At 37.8% G+C, this 19,306-nt stretch overlaps 1 protein-coding gene across 3 annotated transcripts in view; it reads right to left on the reverse strand.

Annotated features, from left to right (window-relative positions):
* The window catches only part of mid2 (midline 2), a 129,328-nt gene that overhangs the window by 41,504 nt on the left and 68,518 nt on the right, over positions 1-19,306 (reverse strand). For all 3 annotated transcript variants that reach the window (XM_041220364.1, XM_041220362.1, XM_041220363.1), the window contains exon 2: positions 5,875-6,602. In XM_041220364.1, coding sequence (XP_041076298.1) covers positions 5,875-6,546 — 672 coding nt within the window. In that variant the 5' untranslated portion in view covers positions 6,547-6,602. The remainder of the gene's footprint in view (positions 1-5,874; positions 6,603-19,306) is intronic.

Here is a 19,306-nt window from a genome sequence, read left to right on the forward strand (position 1 = left end):
ATGCAGTTCATCAATAATGGCAAGAGCTATACATCTTGATATCTTATGTGTATTATTTTGCACTGTCAATACAAATAACAAACATTATGAATTGCTACCTGGTAGCTTCATAAACTTATGACAGAGGATAAAAATAAAGTTCTCCCCTGATCTGTGTATTGCGTGGTGGAACAGTAAACTCAACGTTAGCCACTAGAACAGGGCTTCTCAAACTCGGTCCTGGGGACCCCTGTGGCTGTTGATCAGTTCAATTAAGGGTCTAGTTAAGTAACTGAGAGCTCGGTTGGAATGAAAGCCAGCCGCCACAGGGGGTCCCCAGGGCTGACTTTGAGAAGCCCTGTACTACAGCATATAAGAGAGTGTGAATTTCATTGGGACCTGTTTGTTAAATAAAGAACTACAGTTCTGCTGGATAAGCTTCACATTTAATATGCTTTTAGGACTGTTGACTGACAGGAGATGTAAATACTCACAAAAACCACAGGCCAACACTGAGCTTTTACTGGAAAGTAAGAATAAGCACCTTGTGGGTATACAAAAAGCTTCAGTCTCGACTACCAGCAATCAGACAAACTCAGGAACACCAAATGGCAACCAGTCTGTTTGGAAAGATTTCTTTAAGAAAAAAATGTAAAGAAAATAAACAATAGTTAGCACTGCAAAATTGTACTTGATAAGCCAAGATCTAACCTGTATGACCACCCAATGACAATACACCTTGCCTAAGCAGCAATGCAGTACTGCATCAATCCACTTGGCTGGCCCTCACCATGCTGGACTCTTTGCCATTGCTGTTCTGAACCTAATGACCACCTAAAACCACAGCCCTGTACAAAATAGAAAACAGTGAAGTGCCCCTGACAGTTAAACACTCAGTCACTGCACATTGCTGGAAAATAAATCAACAATGCAGGCAAACCAGCACCACGGATCTCTCTTGAACGCTGCCGTGATACTTTGCACTCTAAATGTTACAATCTCTACCATTTTGCAGAGCTTCTTGATTCCCGCTTGTAGCATTTGTGTATAGAAATGCTCTTCAAAATCAACCTCGCTGGTTTGTGGCAGCCTGTCGTCACATTTCTAGAAACCTTGCAGAAAACATCTTTCATGCCTCAGACATTAGCTGATGTTGTTGTTTGACTGGTAGCGGACTTGAGTTCTCCTGAGTATTGTGCCAACTGAAAATCATCAATGAGGTTTGACAACAGCAGCAGCTTCTCTCCAACACCCCCACCCCCACCACTGTTTTCAGAAGTTGATGGAGCAAATATATTTTGCGAGCTGACGATAAAACCAATCATGAACAAAGCAAAATATTTAAATTGATTGTAGGACACTTAGGCTTCAAAATGCTGGTTTACTTTTATTCTTTTAAATTCAGTTTAGCCTATGGATACAAACAATGAATTACAGTGGTAGATTTAATTTGAATTCAGCTTTAGCTAAGTGAAGCGGATAAGTCTTTGTTTTGTATGCTCAGCCACCTTTATATAACTATCCTGGAGGCTATTCCCACTGTGTGTACATAATAAGGAAGACAAATATATATTCTGCATCTCGTCAAATCCCTCCTAAAATGAACTAAAGCACAACCAGCTTGGATCTGGGAACGTATCCAGGTTCTGTTTCCTGATGAACTGAGCTAGTTGACAAGATGCTGTGACAGACCAGCCTCCCGCCAGCTCCACTGGAGCCCCTGGAGAGAACACTGTTTACTTCAAAAGCTGGTGCCTGTTTACACAGGATAGTCTAATTTCACAGTATGGCTACTTCAATTTCTAAAGAAACAACACGCCATGCAAAGGAATGGAAACAATCTGTTTTTACAGAAACCAGGTCTTTTCCTTCAAGTCACACAAACATAAACCAACTGGAGAAATTAAACAATTTGTACTTATTTCCAACCCCTTACATATACAAAATTTAAATTGCCAGCGGTGTGACAGTACTTTCCAGGAAATTACCTCTGCTGCCTGGGCATCCAGGCAGAATCCATAACACTATTTGCAGGTTGTACACCAAAGTGTTTTAAAGTAACAGTTTCTTAAGAGGCTTATATACGTGCACAGATAAAATGAGTATGTACGATAGTGGCTGCTGTGGTTTGCAATTTTAAAAATAGGATTCAAGCTTTAAAAAAAAAAAAAAAAAAAAAGCCTCTTTCATCCTCTAACCCTGTCATATGTCTCCTGTCATAAGATGCCAGTGTTGAGCAGCAACACCTGGCAAAAAAGGTTGGATTGATCTACAGTCTCTTATCAGTGCTTGCAGAACTGACTTGCCAATTCCTAAATCCACAATTTTCCACTTCCAGGAAACCCAGAGAAACAAGTAGACAGATAAATCTGGATTTGTGATTATATTCACTTTTGAGCAAGGAAATGATTACAGATCAAATATTTACACAGTGACTCTGCATTTCCAAGTATCCAGTGGCAGTTTATTTCAGGATTTAGAAGCTCTGTACAGTATATGGAAGCTATTTCTGTTCTCATAAGGGGAACGTCCAGAGTACTATTAACATTTCAATATGAAGCTTATTAACTTAATCCACTCTTATGGACAGTTTGCACCTTGGGTCATCTCCATTTCTACAGCAACAAAATTAAGCTGTCCCCTAAAGTGCTATGGTAATAGACCTCTTTGTACATAAATGAGTGATGAGTTAAAGCACCACCCACCCAAGGCAAACCTACCTATCAAGGCACAATGTAAAATGAATAAAAAAAAATAAAAAAAAACTCTAACAAAAGCGTATCTTCATTATTGCATGGAATTTGTGTTGAAATTTAATATAGCTTCAAATGATTGTTCTCTTTATAGTGCTCGCTTTTTTTTATTAGGTTTGATTTCACTGTGTGTGATTCTGATAACGATATTGTACAGATACATTTTCTTACAGCTATCTCAAACCGGCTTTGAGCTTTCTGGGAGAAAGGACAGCAGGCATCGCTGTAGTGCGATGAGGAGAGACAGTCCCTGACGGGTCTGCCTCCCTAACCCACAAGAGCACCAGAGCCAAGGAGACTCTACCTTCAGAGTCCCCAGCGAAGACCGGCCTACTTTGTGCAGCCAAGACTCAAACCTGTGCTGTATGACTCACCCAGCGCACCACACCGCTTCGCTTCTACCAGATGAGCCACTTGCCAATGACGCTTTTTCCTCAGGTTGTGAATTGGTACATACAAAACAGGCTTTCTTTAATATGTCTTGCTTTTGTGTGTAACGGACGTCCAATATCATCTTATAATTAAGGTGAAATGCCTGGTACAATAAGGAGCATCATAAATCACAATCTGCAGTTGACTGGATGCATCCCAAAGTTTGATATATTTTAAAGAGTCCACAGCTCATAATAACTATAACACATCAATTTCAATCCAGCGTGCATCAGCAGCATGCTGCGTGATGATTGAGTGGGTTCTCGCATCAACTTTAATTTATGATGCTTTAGAAAGAAAAAAAAAGCACAGAGCCCAGATTTCACATTATGAGGCTCTGAAAACTATTGTGACCACGAACACATAAAAATATATCAGTAATCCCAACACGATTAATAATTTGCACATAAGACAGGGAGAAGGAATATGAACGTTTTTAAAACTCTGTAGTTTGTTGCATACACTGGCCATCAGTTTTAACAAAGCCCCCTGTAGATATCTATTAATGGACATTGTTGCATATAATAAAAAACAAGGTCGATACGATATACATAAAGCACAGCCTATATTTACATAAATCTTCCTAACATACAGGCATACACAAGCATCTAATTGCACTTCACAGACATATAATCCACTATACTGTGCCATGTCTTGAGACAGAACTAGGAACAAAACACAGATACATTTACTACATGTAACTACAGTTACCCTTTACTAATAATACACAGAGAGTGGATCACAAGTGTGAATATAGCGTAGCTACAGTGTGGTCACTTGGAATTTGAAGCAGATTTAGAAATGGTAACTATCAGAGAGATGAGAAATAGAGTGAGTTGTATGAATTCGGAATATTCTGTCTGTATTGTTTTGTGTTAACAGCACAGTATAAATAAATAAATACGGAAGACCTGTGAAAACGGAGTTGAAATAAGTGACCAATGAATGACTTAACATGTTAGTATCAGCGTGGGACCTCACTGACCTCAGCATTACCTGCAGTAGAACTGCTGTGTTGTTTATGCAATGCTCTCCTATTCAGATCACCCACTTCCCGTCTATAACATGGGATTCCAATTTGATTCATGAATGCTGCTGGAAACTTTAAATATCTATACAGAATAATACTAAGAGCCTATGTTTTTTTTAATATAAACAGTATTTTTAGTAACAAATAAATATAGGGATGTGCGCAGAAGTAAATAAAACACAACGCATATAAATCACTGAACTGGTGATCCAGACTACAGCACTACAACGAAGGAGCACTGTATAGCACAGTAGGTGTTATAAAGGAGGGAATCAATAAAATGCATTATAAAAAAGGAATTAAAATCGTAACATAAGTCACCTCACAGCTGGCACTTCTTCCCAGCCTCTACTTTACATCACAATGTCTCTTTTACCTTAAATCCATGGGTTCTACAGCATGACACTAGAGATGACCGAACATCCGAGCTTTTAAAACCTTTACGATTCCTTTTACGCAAGACAACAACAATGCCTGTTGCCAAAGTATGGTAACAATACCTGAACATTACATGGTAAAATAAACCAATTAAAAAGGGGAAGCACTGCAGGGGAATACCAAATGAAAGGGATACACGAAACAGATGAATGTACATAGATCAGGTGATAGTACATGAAACGCAGTCCACACCCTCTTTACAAAGCCAGTTCTGCGAAAAATGAAAGGGCATTGACTATTATGCTATTATCTTTGTTTTCTTATTTCTTGGGAAAACCTCCTAAGGGAGCTTGCTCATTTTTATTATAAAATGGTCTGGACAAACAGAGTGCTATGATTAACTAGGATTCATACCCAACTGTCACAATACATCTGCTCGGGAACCTGATCGCACTAATACATTACAGCATTATATATGCCATAAAGCACAAAAACTGCTAGTTAAAAGTATTTTTCTTCTCAGTTTTTTTTATGGCTAGTATACTTGTATTACATTACATTATTTTCAATAAACAGAAACATCTTCCCCACCAAACTACCTTACAAAACACAAAGACAATCTGCCATACAGTTCAATGTTTTAATGTATTTCTTACTGTAACCTAATTTAAGAAAAAAGTTAACTTCTAAAGTGTTTAATTTATTAACACGTAAGTTCTTAGACTGACATATTTAATATTTAAATAATTAGCAAAGAAGACACCAACACATATTTACATTTGATCATTCACAGTGTATATCTGGTGTATATCTGGCATAAAAAGCAATAAGGGCATTAATCCATACTGTAGATGTTAGCAATGTGCAAAACGTTTGTGTTTTTTTGGAAGCTGGTTGTCTGTCCCATAACATGATTTTAACTCTTAATATATTATTTAAAATAAAAAAAAAGAAATGTGCTTCAAAAGTGATTTAAATAAAACAAAGTTGGGTAAAAAACTAAAAACTTAATTCTCAAATGTATACAAATGAAAGCTGCTAAAGATTTAGAACACTGCAAAATCCCAAATACTCCTTCTATTGAACCAAGCAAACAAACCATGCCAACTTAAATATTATGCAGAATTCCTACAGAAATTTAAAGACAAACAGTCTGTCATAATGGTGGTAAAGGAGATTTATTTGAAATTGTGTATTTTGGTCTGTCATATTAATTGGTGGCTAATGTTCACTAAATGTTTCTATTTAACTTTATAAGTGTAGGATGCCAATATTTCCTGACTAAGAAAATAGAGACCTTACCTTCAGTTTATCAAACCGCTCACTCAGCGAGGAGACCTGGTGCTCCCGGTGGCGGCCCACTAACTTGCACAAGGCACAGATCAGCTGATCGTCGACGATGCAGTACATGTTCACTTTCTCATTCTCATGCTCTATGCATGCGAGGCCCCGGAAGTGGGCGTCCGGCACGGGCTCGACCAGCCGGTGGCTGGTGAAGGGTTTCTTATTAGGGTGGGTGGTTCGCAGGCAACGGTCACAGTAGGAAACCTCGCAGGTGATGCAAGTCTTGACCGCCTCTCGTGGCGGGTCCTGCTCGCAGAACTGGCAGCGGATGCGCTCGAGCGACATGGCGGTGGCTGGGGAGCCTCGGCTGTTGAAGGGGTGCTCACGCCGGCTCTCGCTTGGGGAGTTCGGTCCACTCAGAGAAGCTTTCTGGAAGCGGTCGATAATGTTCTGCAAAGTCACATTGCGCTTCAGCCCCTCCAGGCCGCGGTGATTGAGGGAGATGACGTAGCGGCAAGTGGGGCACTGGAAAGCAGAGATAGACTCAACGGGCTTGTTGGTGGAGCAGTGGGAGACGAGGATGCGGTGGGCACAATTAAAGCACAGGCTGTGAGCGCAGGGTAGAAGTAGCGGGTCTTCAAACAACTCCAGGCAGATTGGGCAGGTCAGCTCCGACTCCAGTGTTTCCATTTTCAGTTGAAACAACCTAGAGCCGACATCAAATCCCACAGAAGCTGGTCAGTTACCTGACAAATAAGAGAGAAACAGTGAGGGTCATGGATCAAGCACAATCTAAGCAAAGAGACTTGGTTGTTGCTTTTTTTCATTTGGTACATGCTGGAGGTACTAGTTGAAGTACTTGTAATTTGTGTGTACTAACCTTCATTAATCATTTGATAAGTAAATACAAAAATCGACCTGTTAAATGTTAAATGTAAAAAATAAAAAAAAATTAATTAAAAATTTGAATAGATTTGCATAGTGCAAAAACAATTAAACCAATGTGCCATTTACAAATGTACAGTACGGTTCATTAAAATCCCCAGCTAATAAAATTGAACACATACTGGCAACACAGGATTCATGTTGCATATTTCCCCCTTTGAGGCTTCTACAAGGAAAAGAGAAATTCAGGTAAAGTAGGAACTGACTCCCAGTGCTCAGTCTATTTTCAGACCTGCTGCTGTGGTGATTCCTCAGTGCATCTGCCACCTGTGCCGCCGTGCGCTACTGAAGCGAATAATGACAGACAGTAGTATTGCTATAGGAATTTGACTTTGCGTCTGCCTTGCCTCTCCCAGCAGGTGTCTCGGCTGCAATAGGCATTGCTGTTTGAACAGCTCTGTCAAGGGACATAATGCACGCTATAACTGGACACAAACACACCACTTTGAACTATAAATGCAACCTTAAATCGATATGTACAATTATCTCCTTTGTTAGTTGATATTCTTCATGCAAGGCAGAAGTCTAGTAAAGCACCTGGCGAGCAGATGTCAGCCCTAAGTGTAAGCAAGAAGATACCAAAGACTATACCTATAAATCATTATGTTGTTAAAAGATCAGGAAATGTAGACTTTGTTCATAGCTCACAATTTAACTGCACTTCAGAATGTAGTCAAGTGAACAAACTTCTATGAAGGTGAGTCAGGAATCAGGTGTTTTGGTTGGTGAGAGCGTCACAATTATTAATAATTTCCCATAGAGAATCATCTTCAGTATTCCAGTTGACGGTTTCTTTTTTTGCAGGCATACGGCTTTGCAGTTTGCTTGCTCATTTTTCTTTGGAACATAGCAGCCGTGTAGGGCTACATCATCTTATTAGTTAAATGTAAATGTAAATAAATGCAACTAAATGTCACTGAGCACACATGTAATTAATCATTGTAGCGCCAGGATCACCCCGTAATACACTCACTCACTTAAATGTGTAATAACAAATACATCATTAAAATGAAGCTGCTCAGGCATGCCCACTCCCCTCACATTTGAAATCTGTGAAAGCGCTTTTGTACAGCACATTCATTTTCTTTCTTACTGAAGAAAGAGACACAGAAGGCAGCAATGAGCTTCTAAGTGAGATGAACAAGGCCACTAAAGCCAATGAAGCCTATTGCTACATTTCCATTAGTCCCACATTTATTAAGCCTCCCCTTCCTGTTTCCATCTGACTAGGCTTGAATAACCGTCACCTATGAAGTGACCCAGATGTATTCTCTGTGTTTCTGTACTGTGAATTTCACAGTGATGTCACACACCATTGCCATGCAGAGCACTTACTAAACCTGAAGAGGCACACTTTTTTTTTTTTTTTTTTTTTAGGAAAGTATTTTTTTTTTTTTTTTTGGAAGGCAGTGCAAAATGAGAAGGAGAATGGTCTGGTTTCTGATAACATACAGTAAGAAAAATATTCTTTCTGTTTCCCTCCTACACAAAATGTTTCCAAGCTGTACTAAAACATGGCAGAATGGCTTCAGGAATAAACAGAATAGGAATACACGTCATGCCATTTTCAAGGTGGCTCAGAAGAATTTGACTGCAGAGCTTTATAGGTCAGTTGGAACTAAACGTTTAGTTACTGGATGATACTGACCCATTCAATAAAGATAGCCTTAATTCTGTATGGGAAAGGCATAACGATGGTTAAGTGTACAGTGAAAAATGTTCATAAAGCTGTTTAAAAATGTACAGTGTATACTAAAATAATTAAGTTTCTTTAATACACAATCTGGAGCATTTAAATGTTCAGCATACTGGACACAATGCAACACATTAAAAATGTTAGAGAAAAATGGATGTGTATTTTGCCAATACTTTGCCATTTCAAAAGTGTTTTGGAAAAAATAACTCATGGTCACAACCCACATGTGCTAAGGTTGGGTATAAGACGACGATTCAGCCAACAACAATTAATATAAAGTGACTTAAAACAACGTAGGTACCACATCTTAAAAATTGTTTTGTTTCTTTTTTTAAAAGACAGCCAATGCCTTTGGGACTTATTCTTTAGATTACGAACACTTAACTTGTATGCATCACTCTTTACACAGCACTCCTCTTCCAAAACAATGCTACGGACGACTTTGTATTTAAAATAGAACAAACAATGAATAATCTGCCCAAGACACATTGGATCGGCTTTCAAGCTGTATCATGCCTGATCTTACTGGGTTAAAACATGCATTGCCACTTTGCCTGGAGTCAAATGCTCCAGGGCTATCGACGCTTCCAGGAGCATCTGCACATCAACCTTATCCAAATATTATATCAGTTTAACCACAAACTTTAAATTACAAACTTAAAAATCAGTAGCAGATTGCACAATTGGTATTCAGTCCCCCAACTGTTGGATTGAAATTTTCTTCTCTACACAGCAGATGTTATTCAAACTGTGGATGTTCCTGAAGGATTGGGAAAGACAATCCACCAAAATATGTTCTTTTTCTAAAACATTTCAAAATTTTTGAGAAATTAAAATAGGTCAACATTAAAATCAATGTATTTTACATTCCTGTTGTTGCTAAAATCGCCTGTTACCAGGGCTTGCAGAGGCGTGACAAGCTGAACTATCCCAACTGTTTTCTACCCAAACACAGTGGAAGCTAAAAGGTTAATACAGAGCTCCCTGTGGCTTCTGGCCCAGAAAGACAAAGATTCAAACCATGCTCACATGACTAAACCTGAACTCCAGGTGGCAGTGTTTTTCCTAGGTGACCCCTGTTTTAAGGAGATTTGAAGGAGACCGCCCAATTATATTACTTGGCACCAAGGAAGCCAAATTCTCGTTACAATCTTATCAGAGGTGGGAGTCAGTATTACAGGGAACCAAAGCTCAAAAACCACTCACTAACAAAAACACAGAGCAGCACTAACGAGTGCTAATGAGCAGTTAGCCATGTTTAGTCCTTTGACGTACACTGATTAAACTTAACAGGTACTTTTGTTGTTGTTCAAAAATATGGCTGATGTCCAATTTAGTTTGTCCTCAAAACAAAAACAAAAAACAAAAACAAAAAAACCCCCAAAAAAACCCACAAAATAATAATAAATTGCAGTTCAACTTTTTTTAAACATACTTTTAAAAACCCTTTCAGACAAATGCTCAAGTGTTTCCAGTCTACAGAGACTTGCAAGACATACCATGGCAAACCAGCTTTCATTAACCTTGCACTTCAAACAAAGTTCATTTAATTAAACTGCTAACTACATGTAGTGAGAAATAAAGAAAGGCCATGAGTAAAGACAGTGGATACTGCATCTGTGGAGTGTTCTACAGAGCATCTTGTGCATTTAGTATTTGTATTAATAATGGCTTATTAAAATGTAAATCAAGTAAACAATCATATCAAACAATTCATGGGTTAAGTACATCTAGTTTAATATATAAAGCACTTTTATCAGTAAAATCTTTAAAAACATCACATCACATGAGACTTCTATTGGGACACATTTTCAAAGCCTTAACTCCAGTCTTTACTCCCTACTTTTTGAAGGAGACAAAACTTCTGTTAAAACTAAAACTGAACTACTAAGTCATATATTTCAGGTGACTTTAGCAGTCTGTTTATGATAATTATGAGGACAATGCAGCTGCAGAATATGGTGAATCTGTAGAAGAGAGAGAATTCTGCGGGAGCCTACTAATTCAACGGTTTCCGAGGAGTTCTGTTATCTGCAGATTTGGGCTGCCTCTAGCCATGAGCTTCCACCAGCATTATTGAAAGCCAATGTATTTGTAATGCCTTTTCACTATACAGTCAATGTTCTTTACTCCTGCTACTATAAAGCATAGTCTCTGTTGGGTAGTATGTTTTAAATTTTCTAAAAAGTAGACTTGACCAAGAGTCACAGATTGGCTATAATCCATAACTACAACAGATTTGTGAACTGTAGTCATTTGTTTGCCTGTCAAACAAAAGAACATGAACAAGAACAAGAACAAGAACAAGAACATTTGCCCCTGAGCAATATTATGAGCAGTACTGGTATAATGAAATACTTTGAATTTTCATCATTAGAAGAGTGGCTGCAAGGTAAATGTTGTCAATAGTTTGCTCTTGTACGATGTTCAACATAGGGTTTTTGCCCTGAGTCTGAAAAGCAACAGAGTTGCACGATTGCCGAATGGCAGGATTTAGCTTCCACTCCCAGGTATTTTTTAGTTGTTTATATGAGACATCTTGAAGGTCAAAGCTAATGTAAAGTGATGTGTTTCCAGACACAAAAGCAGAGCAAGAGATAAATGTGCAGTATTCATGAACCAGCACCTTGTAAGTGCCATCAACTACTGAGATTGTAAGTGCATTCTGCCGATGAGAGAACCTTGCTGCACTCAACCTGGGAATACTTTTTGACTAGCAGAGATTTCATTATATAATATTCAGTAACATTAAGCTGTAACATCAATATGATGTATATTCAATAGATCTGTTTCTAATGATATAGTCACAGTGGGTCTAAGTGAAGACATCCAAACTCCTTAAAATCATTTGAACCTTCCTGTCTATTAAAGCAATTTAAAAGCATGGTACAAAATGAGCACCCCACCAAAGGAAATTTCTCATTTTGGACTAAAAGACTGTGGACAGGAGCACGACCAGCTTCATACAGAGAACCCCAAAAGACAGAATGAAGCATCCAGGTATAAAGGCATTTCTTAGCATTTCAAATTACTTGCAGAATTGGTAGAAAGTAAACCCTGGCTCTAAGCGCCTGTTAATCTATAATGGCCAGTTTTTGCTTCCCCATATATTTTTCTGTAATAGCAGCCTTTTACTATTGACAGTTTACCTAGGACATTTACTTTCTTTCCAGTCCCAAAGATGTTCTTCGCATGAAATCTAGCTTTTGTCTCAAAATGTTCAAGAACTACACTTTTTTCATTTGCTCAGGATGTCAGCAGGTTAATTCATTGTTTTTAAAGCAATGCACTTAGACAACACACATCCCATCAAATCGGCTTGCAGGAGATGCCTGGGCACTAATCCAAGTGAATTGTAATGAAAACATGTACTGAAAATATTTGTTTACAAAGCCTTCTGACACTGAACACACTGGATAGACATCACTTTCTAAACCCTTTCCAAATGCTTATGTTTTGATGGAGTTGCTGATGTAAATTATAAGCTGCTTTCAGAAAACAGACTATTTTAAGAGGCATCCTTGTGGCAGCATAAGAATTACATGACTAAAATAGAAACACTGAATAATAAGCACTCTATTTTACAGTGCAAAGCTACAAGTCATTATTTTGATATTTTATACTAATATTGGGATTAGTTTGGGGGGTGAGGAATCTTTCCAATATCATTCTGTTCATTTTGATATAATTATTTATTTATAAATAAAAATTTAATTATAAAAAAAAAAAAAAAAAAAACTAAAAAACATTGGGATTAGATATTTCAACGTTGTTCATCAATCTGCTTCTGTTCTTTACCATGAAGTTGTAAAGTTTCTCAGGTCCAGCATTAGCAGTGTTATGTATCATGGTTAGCAGTTACAATGGTGTACTGATTGTCAGTATTTGATTCTGTGCTTGGAATAGGGTTTAGTCATACAAAAATACGCTCAAACTTGCTACCTCATTGTCCTGGTGCTGCTTGAACTATGTTTATGAGTAGCTTTTCTTTGTAGCTTTGAGGCTTTTCCCATAGAAAGACCTTAAAAACAGCAATAAAATGTGTGTTAATATGCTTGTCATCTCCCACATCTCATTATCCAGCTCAAATAAGGCTTGGAGCCTTGGATTATAAAATATATTTTGTATTTTCTTTGTAATGTAACATTTACCCACCATCGTTGCTCTTACTGAAAATACATCCAACAAGACAATTTTAATACCAATGTATTGACCTGAAAACTAACAGCAGCACTTGTCACAATTGGCAGCACAGTCACAACATTATACTAAAATACTATAGGACACCAATATGATTATATGGTACCTGGTAAGCTGTCAAATGTAAAAGTTACCACTGTGGTACCACTCTACCAAACAGTTATAATGCCATAAAATCATACATTCTAACCAGTCTAGACTTGCTGAGCCACTCTATAACATAACTGAAGGTCATTTAAAGGTAAATCCATAAACAATCACCTTTGCAGCTGAAAACAGAAGTAACACTGTATATTTATCAGGCAGCTGTGCTGGTTTGGAAGTCAGGGTCAATGTCATCCAACAAATTCTTTAAAAGGTGTGGGACATATATATGGGATAATGCCAAGTTAGTGTGCAGCTCCAGAGATGCAAGCAATTCATTTTGCATTGTGGACACCGCCTCACAAGGATTAGTAGACTACCAGGGAAAGTAGGACTTGTTGAAAGACCAGTGACATTTTATTAAGACTTCCATCCGGCATCACTGTTTTCAAACCATTTGAGTTTAACGAGGTTGCCAAAAATCAATAAAACCTTACCTATGGACCTCTTATAGTCCATTATTTCAAATCACTCAAACATTTACCGTCCTGTTTTAAAATGAAATTATATATACACATACACACGGCAGGGTTAATAATTTATCCTATTTCTAAAATAGTTTAACAAAGCACTTTCTTTTTTTTATATCGCTCTCCCTGCAGTGATTTAGATAGATCTCAAACCCCAGTGCAGTAACATTTTGAAAAGAGCTTTGGAACAGATTTTAAAGTTTTAAGTGTAAAAAGTTGTCAGGATGGTAACAAAAAGAAAAAATTACAGGTACGTTATTTAAACAGTTGCAGCAACATGTGGGGATATAGAATGCTACATTTTTTGGAACCCCGCTACACTTACTGCAAGGTTTTTAAATCTATTTACCCACTGCAGATGAGCCAGGTTGCAGTTTTAAAGCATAAGTTGTCCCTTATGTTCCCTTAGCATTTTAGCTGTTTTGTCCTACTAGCGGCAAGGGACGAAATGTACTGTAAAATTATTTTAAAAACTCCTGAGCAAAAATATGTCAGCCCTACTTTGGAATGCACTGACTCAATAAAGTCTCTTATCTAGCAGGTTGCTCCTTATCAGGTACCGGACATAGCAGAGGTTGCAATTAATCAAAGCCAGAAGCTGGTGCATAGAACAACTGAAATTCTGAATGTATGATTAATGTAATCCAAACAGTAAAAGGGTTAACAGAGATAAATCCACTATAGAGGAATTCCACATCTGTCTTCTTCAGATGATAAAAGCAGAAGAATGCAGCCGCGGAAATCCTGCGACACTAAGGGGTATTCATCTGTTCATCATTTGCTGTTAAGATGTGCATTTGCCTTTTTGTGGCTGATGTTTGTCCTATCAGATTTTACTGCTGGTTAGTTGTTCTCCATCTCCTACCCCTATGTGTGGGTTTATGTTTATATTCAGCATCTAAGCAGTGAGGGTAAATCTAAAGCTGTAACAGACGTCACCTTGTGTTGATCACAGTGTTCCACTGAACATTAACAACACGCTCAACCTAAGCATGTCTTAAACAATTGGACACTTCAAAAACTATGGCGTTGCCGTCCTTGCTGCTTGAAAATGGCAGAAACCCAAATTCAGATTAAATTGAAGGTATACATTAAAACAAATACTATATTTTTAATGTAAGGTTTTAAATTGGATCTGGGACTTTAATAAATCGCCTGTACTATAAAAATAACTACTAATTATTACTACCATTATATGAAAAAAAAAAAAAAAAAAAATGATGAACACCATCCAGTGACCACAACGTACCAAATGTCTCCTTTCCACTGCCTGGCGCTCTTGGCTATGGTTGTCCACAGCAACACAGCATGGTGTTTCCACAGCTCGCCAAAGCATGGCTATCTGGTCAGATTTTTCCTCTCATACTTGATGCAGCCAAACTGGCTACAAAGGAAGTGCATCACTGCAAAGCCAGGAGGTGCATGCAGTGTAGAACATAGAGGGAAATCACTGCCATTATGGCTGATTTTCTTTCATATAGGTAAAGCACGTATTAAATTTTCTTTAAGCTTTATTGCATTTGCAGCTTTATTGTTACCACCAGTTTCTTTAAAACAAAACACAATATGATCCCACAACCCCTAGTGACCTTTGATGAATTTCTAAGGTTGGCAGGTTTTGGGAAAAAAGCACTGAAGCGTTCTTTTGATCATGGCGACTAACCATGGGCAGCCGAAGTGTGTCATGCCTGGCAGAGGAAACAAGGCAAAAGCATCCTTGGGATTAATCCTCATGACATATCATCACAAGACCACATTCCATCTGTTTGCTGCAAACACCTGTCTGCTTTTGTCTACTCAAAGGTACCCTGCCATATTGCAAACTTCAATATTGTTATTGTTGATGGATGCAGGAAGACACAACACATTGAATCCATGTAGAAATGACAAATACAGTGAAGTTTAAAGTAATTAGGCATTGTATGTAATTGATTAGGAAGTTACAGAATACAATATAATTACATGTATAACAGACACCTAAAATATAAGAAAATATGAGTATTGCAGCTAGTTGTGGCTCAGCATCCGTCAGCTTTGGAGACTTGTCGAGGTGCAAAAGAAAATGATCAAAATCCTTCCTGAACTGTGCACCAAATACGAGAGCACACACTCACTGAATTATCTGCTGGCACCTTTTGATTTTCAGCCTGGAATGTTTCCCAGGAGGGTTAGTAAAAGTTGTGCCTGCTATTTATAGATTTGCAGCTGGAATGGCGAGTGCTACAAGGCTGTCACACAATCGAGGGAGGACTGGGAAAACGTCACATGGAAGCCAAGTGTTCCATACCCAGAGGTTGTGTTCCCGCCCTGCACCATACTGAACGAGTCACACGCGGCTATTTATAAATACACCCACTGCATGGAATTTCCCTCTTTAAATAAGCCATTGTTTTCCTCAGAATGTTTTTATAGTTGTCCTTGTTGATTTCTGTTGTTGTATTAAAATGCTAAGTGTTTTTGGTTCTGTCTATGTTTATGTCTAGTAGAGTAACCGGTTGTTTACTTTAGACCGTATGTTTGCTTTGACAAGATGTGATCAAATGATCACCACTGACATATTGTCAGGTCAAAACAAAGAGAGTCAACCCTTGTCTTTTTAACAAAAAATGTACAGTGTTTTGAATACACCTAATTTTGTCTATCACTTTATTTTAATATTCTACTGTAAAAAGTAACGATTAAAAAAAAATACCATAAATGTTAACATATATCTGAGGAGAGTGGTGTGTGTGTGTATGTATGTGTGTGTTTTAAAAACACATTTCATAGCACGTTTTTTTATTGCCTTTGACCCTAACATAAGTAGATGTCCTAGCTTATATCAAATGCTATATTTGTATACAGAATTTCGCAAAATGTTTCTATGACTAACCAAAGTGTTTTGCATCAAAAAGCCTGAGTTTCGAGATACTGTAATCTATGTATTTTTGAAGAACCAGCCAACCAACTTTACAGCATGGTTAACATACCACTCTCGAGAAAGCTTTTTCTTGGAAAACACATTGAAGACCATAGCGTTCCAGCGACATGGTTGCTGTTTGTGCTTTTTAAATTTAAAACAATTTCCTGCAAAACCAAAACAATCAAAGAAGTATAATCTGTTAAACTACATGAATAATACTAGAAGTGCTTGCTATTCATTTACCACATTCTTTTCCTAAACTGATCATTACTTATGTACTACCACTATCAAATACAGGCACCGTATATGAAAAGTAAGAAGTGGAGTTTGCTTGTCTGTGAAGTGTGAATAAACCATTAATACCATTTTTCACCAACCCGTTCATGGATTCTATGAAATGTGCACACAGTACAGAGTAGTTAATTAATTTGTTAAATAAATGTCATTATCCTCCCTGGGAAAGGATTACATTGGGTATTAAGCCCAGTTAAAGAATCGAAGGGGGGGGGGGGGGGGGGGGGGATCATAAATTGTCTAATGTGTGTCACCGGTCCTCTGGATAATCCCTATTGCAAGTATGTTTTGCCTATTCACACATACATACATACATACTTACATACACACACACACAGTGGCTATGGGCTTGTTGAAGTACTGTTGGAAGCTTACAACCTAATTAGCTCTACACGTAATTATCAGCAAATTGTATGCATGCAAACTATTAAAGTTTAGCCTGTACAACACAGAGCCTGTACTAGATGCACTAATGGGTGCATGAAATTAATGTTTAATACCTTACAGGATTCACAGGAGACAACGTTTGCTACATCTCATTTCAAAGAACAATCCCCATCATTTTTGCAACAGCTACACAAATGACAAATTCCTTAAGAACTGTATTTCGAGCCAAACGTGCTTCCCTGGTGATCACAAAGGCCGGCATCAAATATTTTCCAGTTTATTTGAAGTGGAATGTGCTTCAACTTCCAAAGCATTCCTGATTGAAAAATAAATATTTGATGGCTGTACAGCCAATACAGATACAGAGATTACTCTGCATTAAAATGTGCTTACTATTGGAAAATGTGATCTATTTCAATCACAAAACTGTTTGCTTTCATATAAACTTCCCAATTTCTTATCTAAAATGGTTTATTAATGGCAGCGGAATCTATATTAACATTTAGGAATATAAACACATTCAAAATAATGTTATACTTACCCAAAGATTGCATTTTAATTATGACACCACTATCTGTAAAGAGCCTTTTAAAATAACCATAAAAACAATATGAAACTGTTAGCAATTATTTTACCCATATTCATTACTGCTATAGTATTACTGAAAACCCCAAACCTTATCTGGTAATAACACAAACAGATTTACACAAATAAGTATTAGGGTTGTTGCAGCAGTTTCTCTAGGGACCACACAGAGAGGTCAGGATCGCAGTTATCACTTTGGCCTTCAGCCACTGCAGTTACATGACCAAAAAATCAGGGTTAGATGTCAGTTTGCTAAGCTTGCATGCATTTCACACACACACACATGCATACATATTCAATTGGTACTTCATAAACCAAATTACGAGCAGTCTCCTGATGCTGGCCATGAAATAAGCAATAGTCTATATTAAACCGGAGTAATCACGGCATGTAACTGAGCCCCAAGCTAAGAAATGCCGATGAGCCCCAAGAAGTCAACAGGTGGTATGAGAAGCAACCTTACCTTGTGAAAACTGCAGCTGCAACTTAATGCTTTCAGCAGGGAGTCTGATTTTGGAAGCATTTGTACACCTTCATTTTTATTTAAGTTCTTTTGCAGTTTATTATAAACTTCTGCCTACCTACAGGTGGTTTAATGTATCTCTGGGCATCTTATAACATGCTGCTCCACATAGTCTATAAGATGTTCAATGTGTTTTACATGAAATAAATAAATAAATAAATGAATAAATAAATAAAATAAAATAAAATGGAACAGAAGTTAGGATCTATAAAACAGAATTACAAGTTTATAATTCCACTCAGGGGGGACATCATAAACCACGTGGTTTATTACCAGAACCCAGAAATCAAGTCATAAATGAATAATTCACTGCATTCACAATATGTAGCACCTAATATGTGGAACCTACAATTTCTGATGACTGGATTAAATTATTAAAATAATTTCTTGACCACCTGCAGTTTGCCATCAATTTGATTAAGCTAACAGAAATAATTATCCGTGCACCTGGATTGATTTGAGCTCCATTAGTGAACCATGATATTACAGTTGCCATGTTTGAGTACACACTCTTCTTGCATGTGTGCACATTTTTAAAGAGGTGCCCATTTTATAGGAGTGGAGGGAAATAATTAGGAGCTCCAGGGTCAATTCCATTGTAATTCTTTTACATGAGCCTGAACTAACATCTTCACAGTTAACTAACAGGACATTATTTTCACACTACACAAACAGGTAAAAAGCAAGGATTGCGCTCAACAATTGACTGTTGGTAAATTGATTAAGCCCAGGCTATCCTGAGGCCAGACCTATTATCTCCTGGTCAAAACCCAAGCATACTGTCAAAGCCAAAAACAATTTTTCAAGCTTCTCATTACAACGCAGATTTAATACACTATACAGGTGAACACTGAAGAGATGAGCAGGCTTTATAGCCTCCTCAGTGATTTCTAAATCATATACCAAGTTGAAACAATTGGATAAGTGGTACTCCTGAACATATAAAGATTCAAAAGCATTTCATATGGATGAACAGACAGAAGGGTCTCTCTGAAAGCAAAAATAATGTCTAGTCAGTTAAAACTTGAGTCACACCACTTTTGTAAGTGGTATCGGATAGCATAAGGATAATTTTAAGGGGGAGAATGCCTTGCTATTACAACAGGGGATGTGATCACAAGGCAATGTCGGAACTGTATTCATCCCAAATTTCCTTTGCTGTGAATTCATAGTGACTCGCATGGAAGGATGATGGGGAAGGTCATTATTTTGCAAGGGTCAGGCTGGGGATGACTCAACGTAAAGCGACACAAGCAGGGAAGCAAATTAAACAGTTTGCACGGTTGAAAAGACATCATTTGAGA

The sequence above is a fragment of the Polyodon spathula genome, chromosome 20 (genome assembly GCF_017654505.1).
Source record: "Polyodon spathula isolate WHYD16114869_AA chromosome 20, ASM1765450v1, whole genome shotgun sequence".
In the NCBI taxonomy this organism is placed as follows: domain Eukaryota; kingdom Metazoa; phylum Chordata; class Actinopteri; order Acipenseriformes; family Polyodontidae; genus Polyodon; species Polyodon spathula.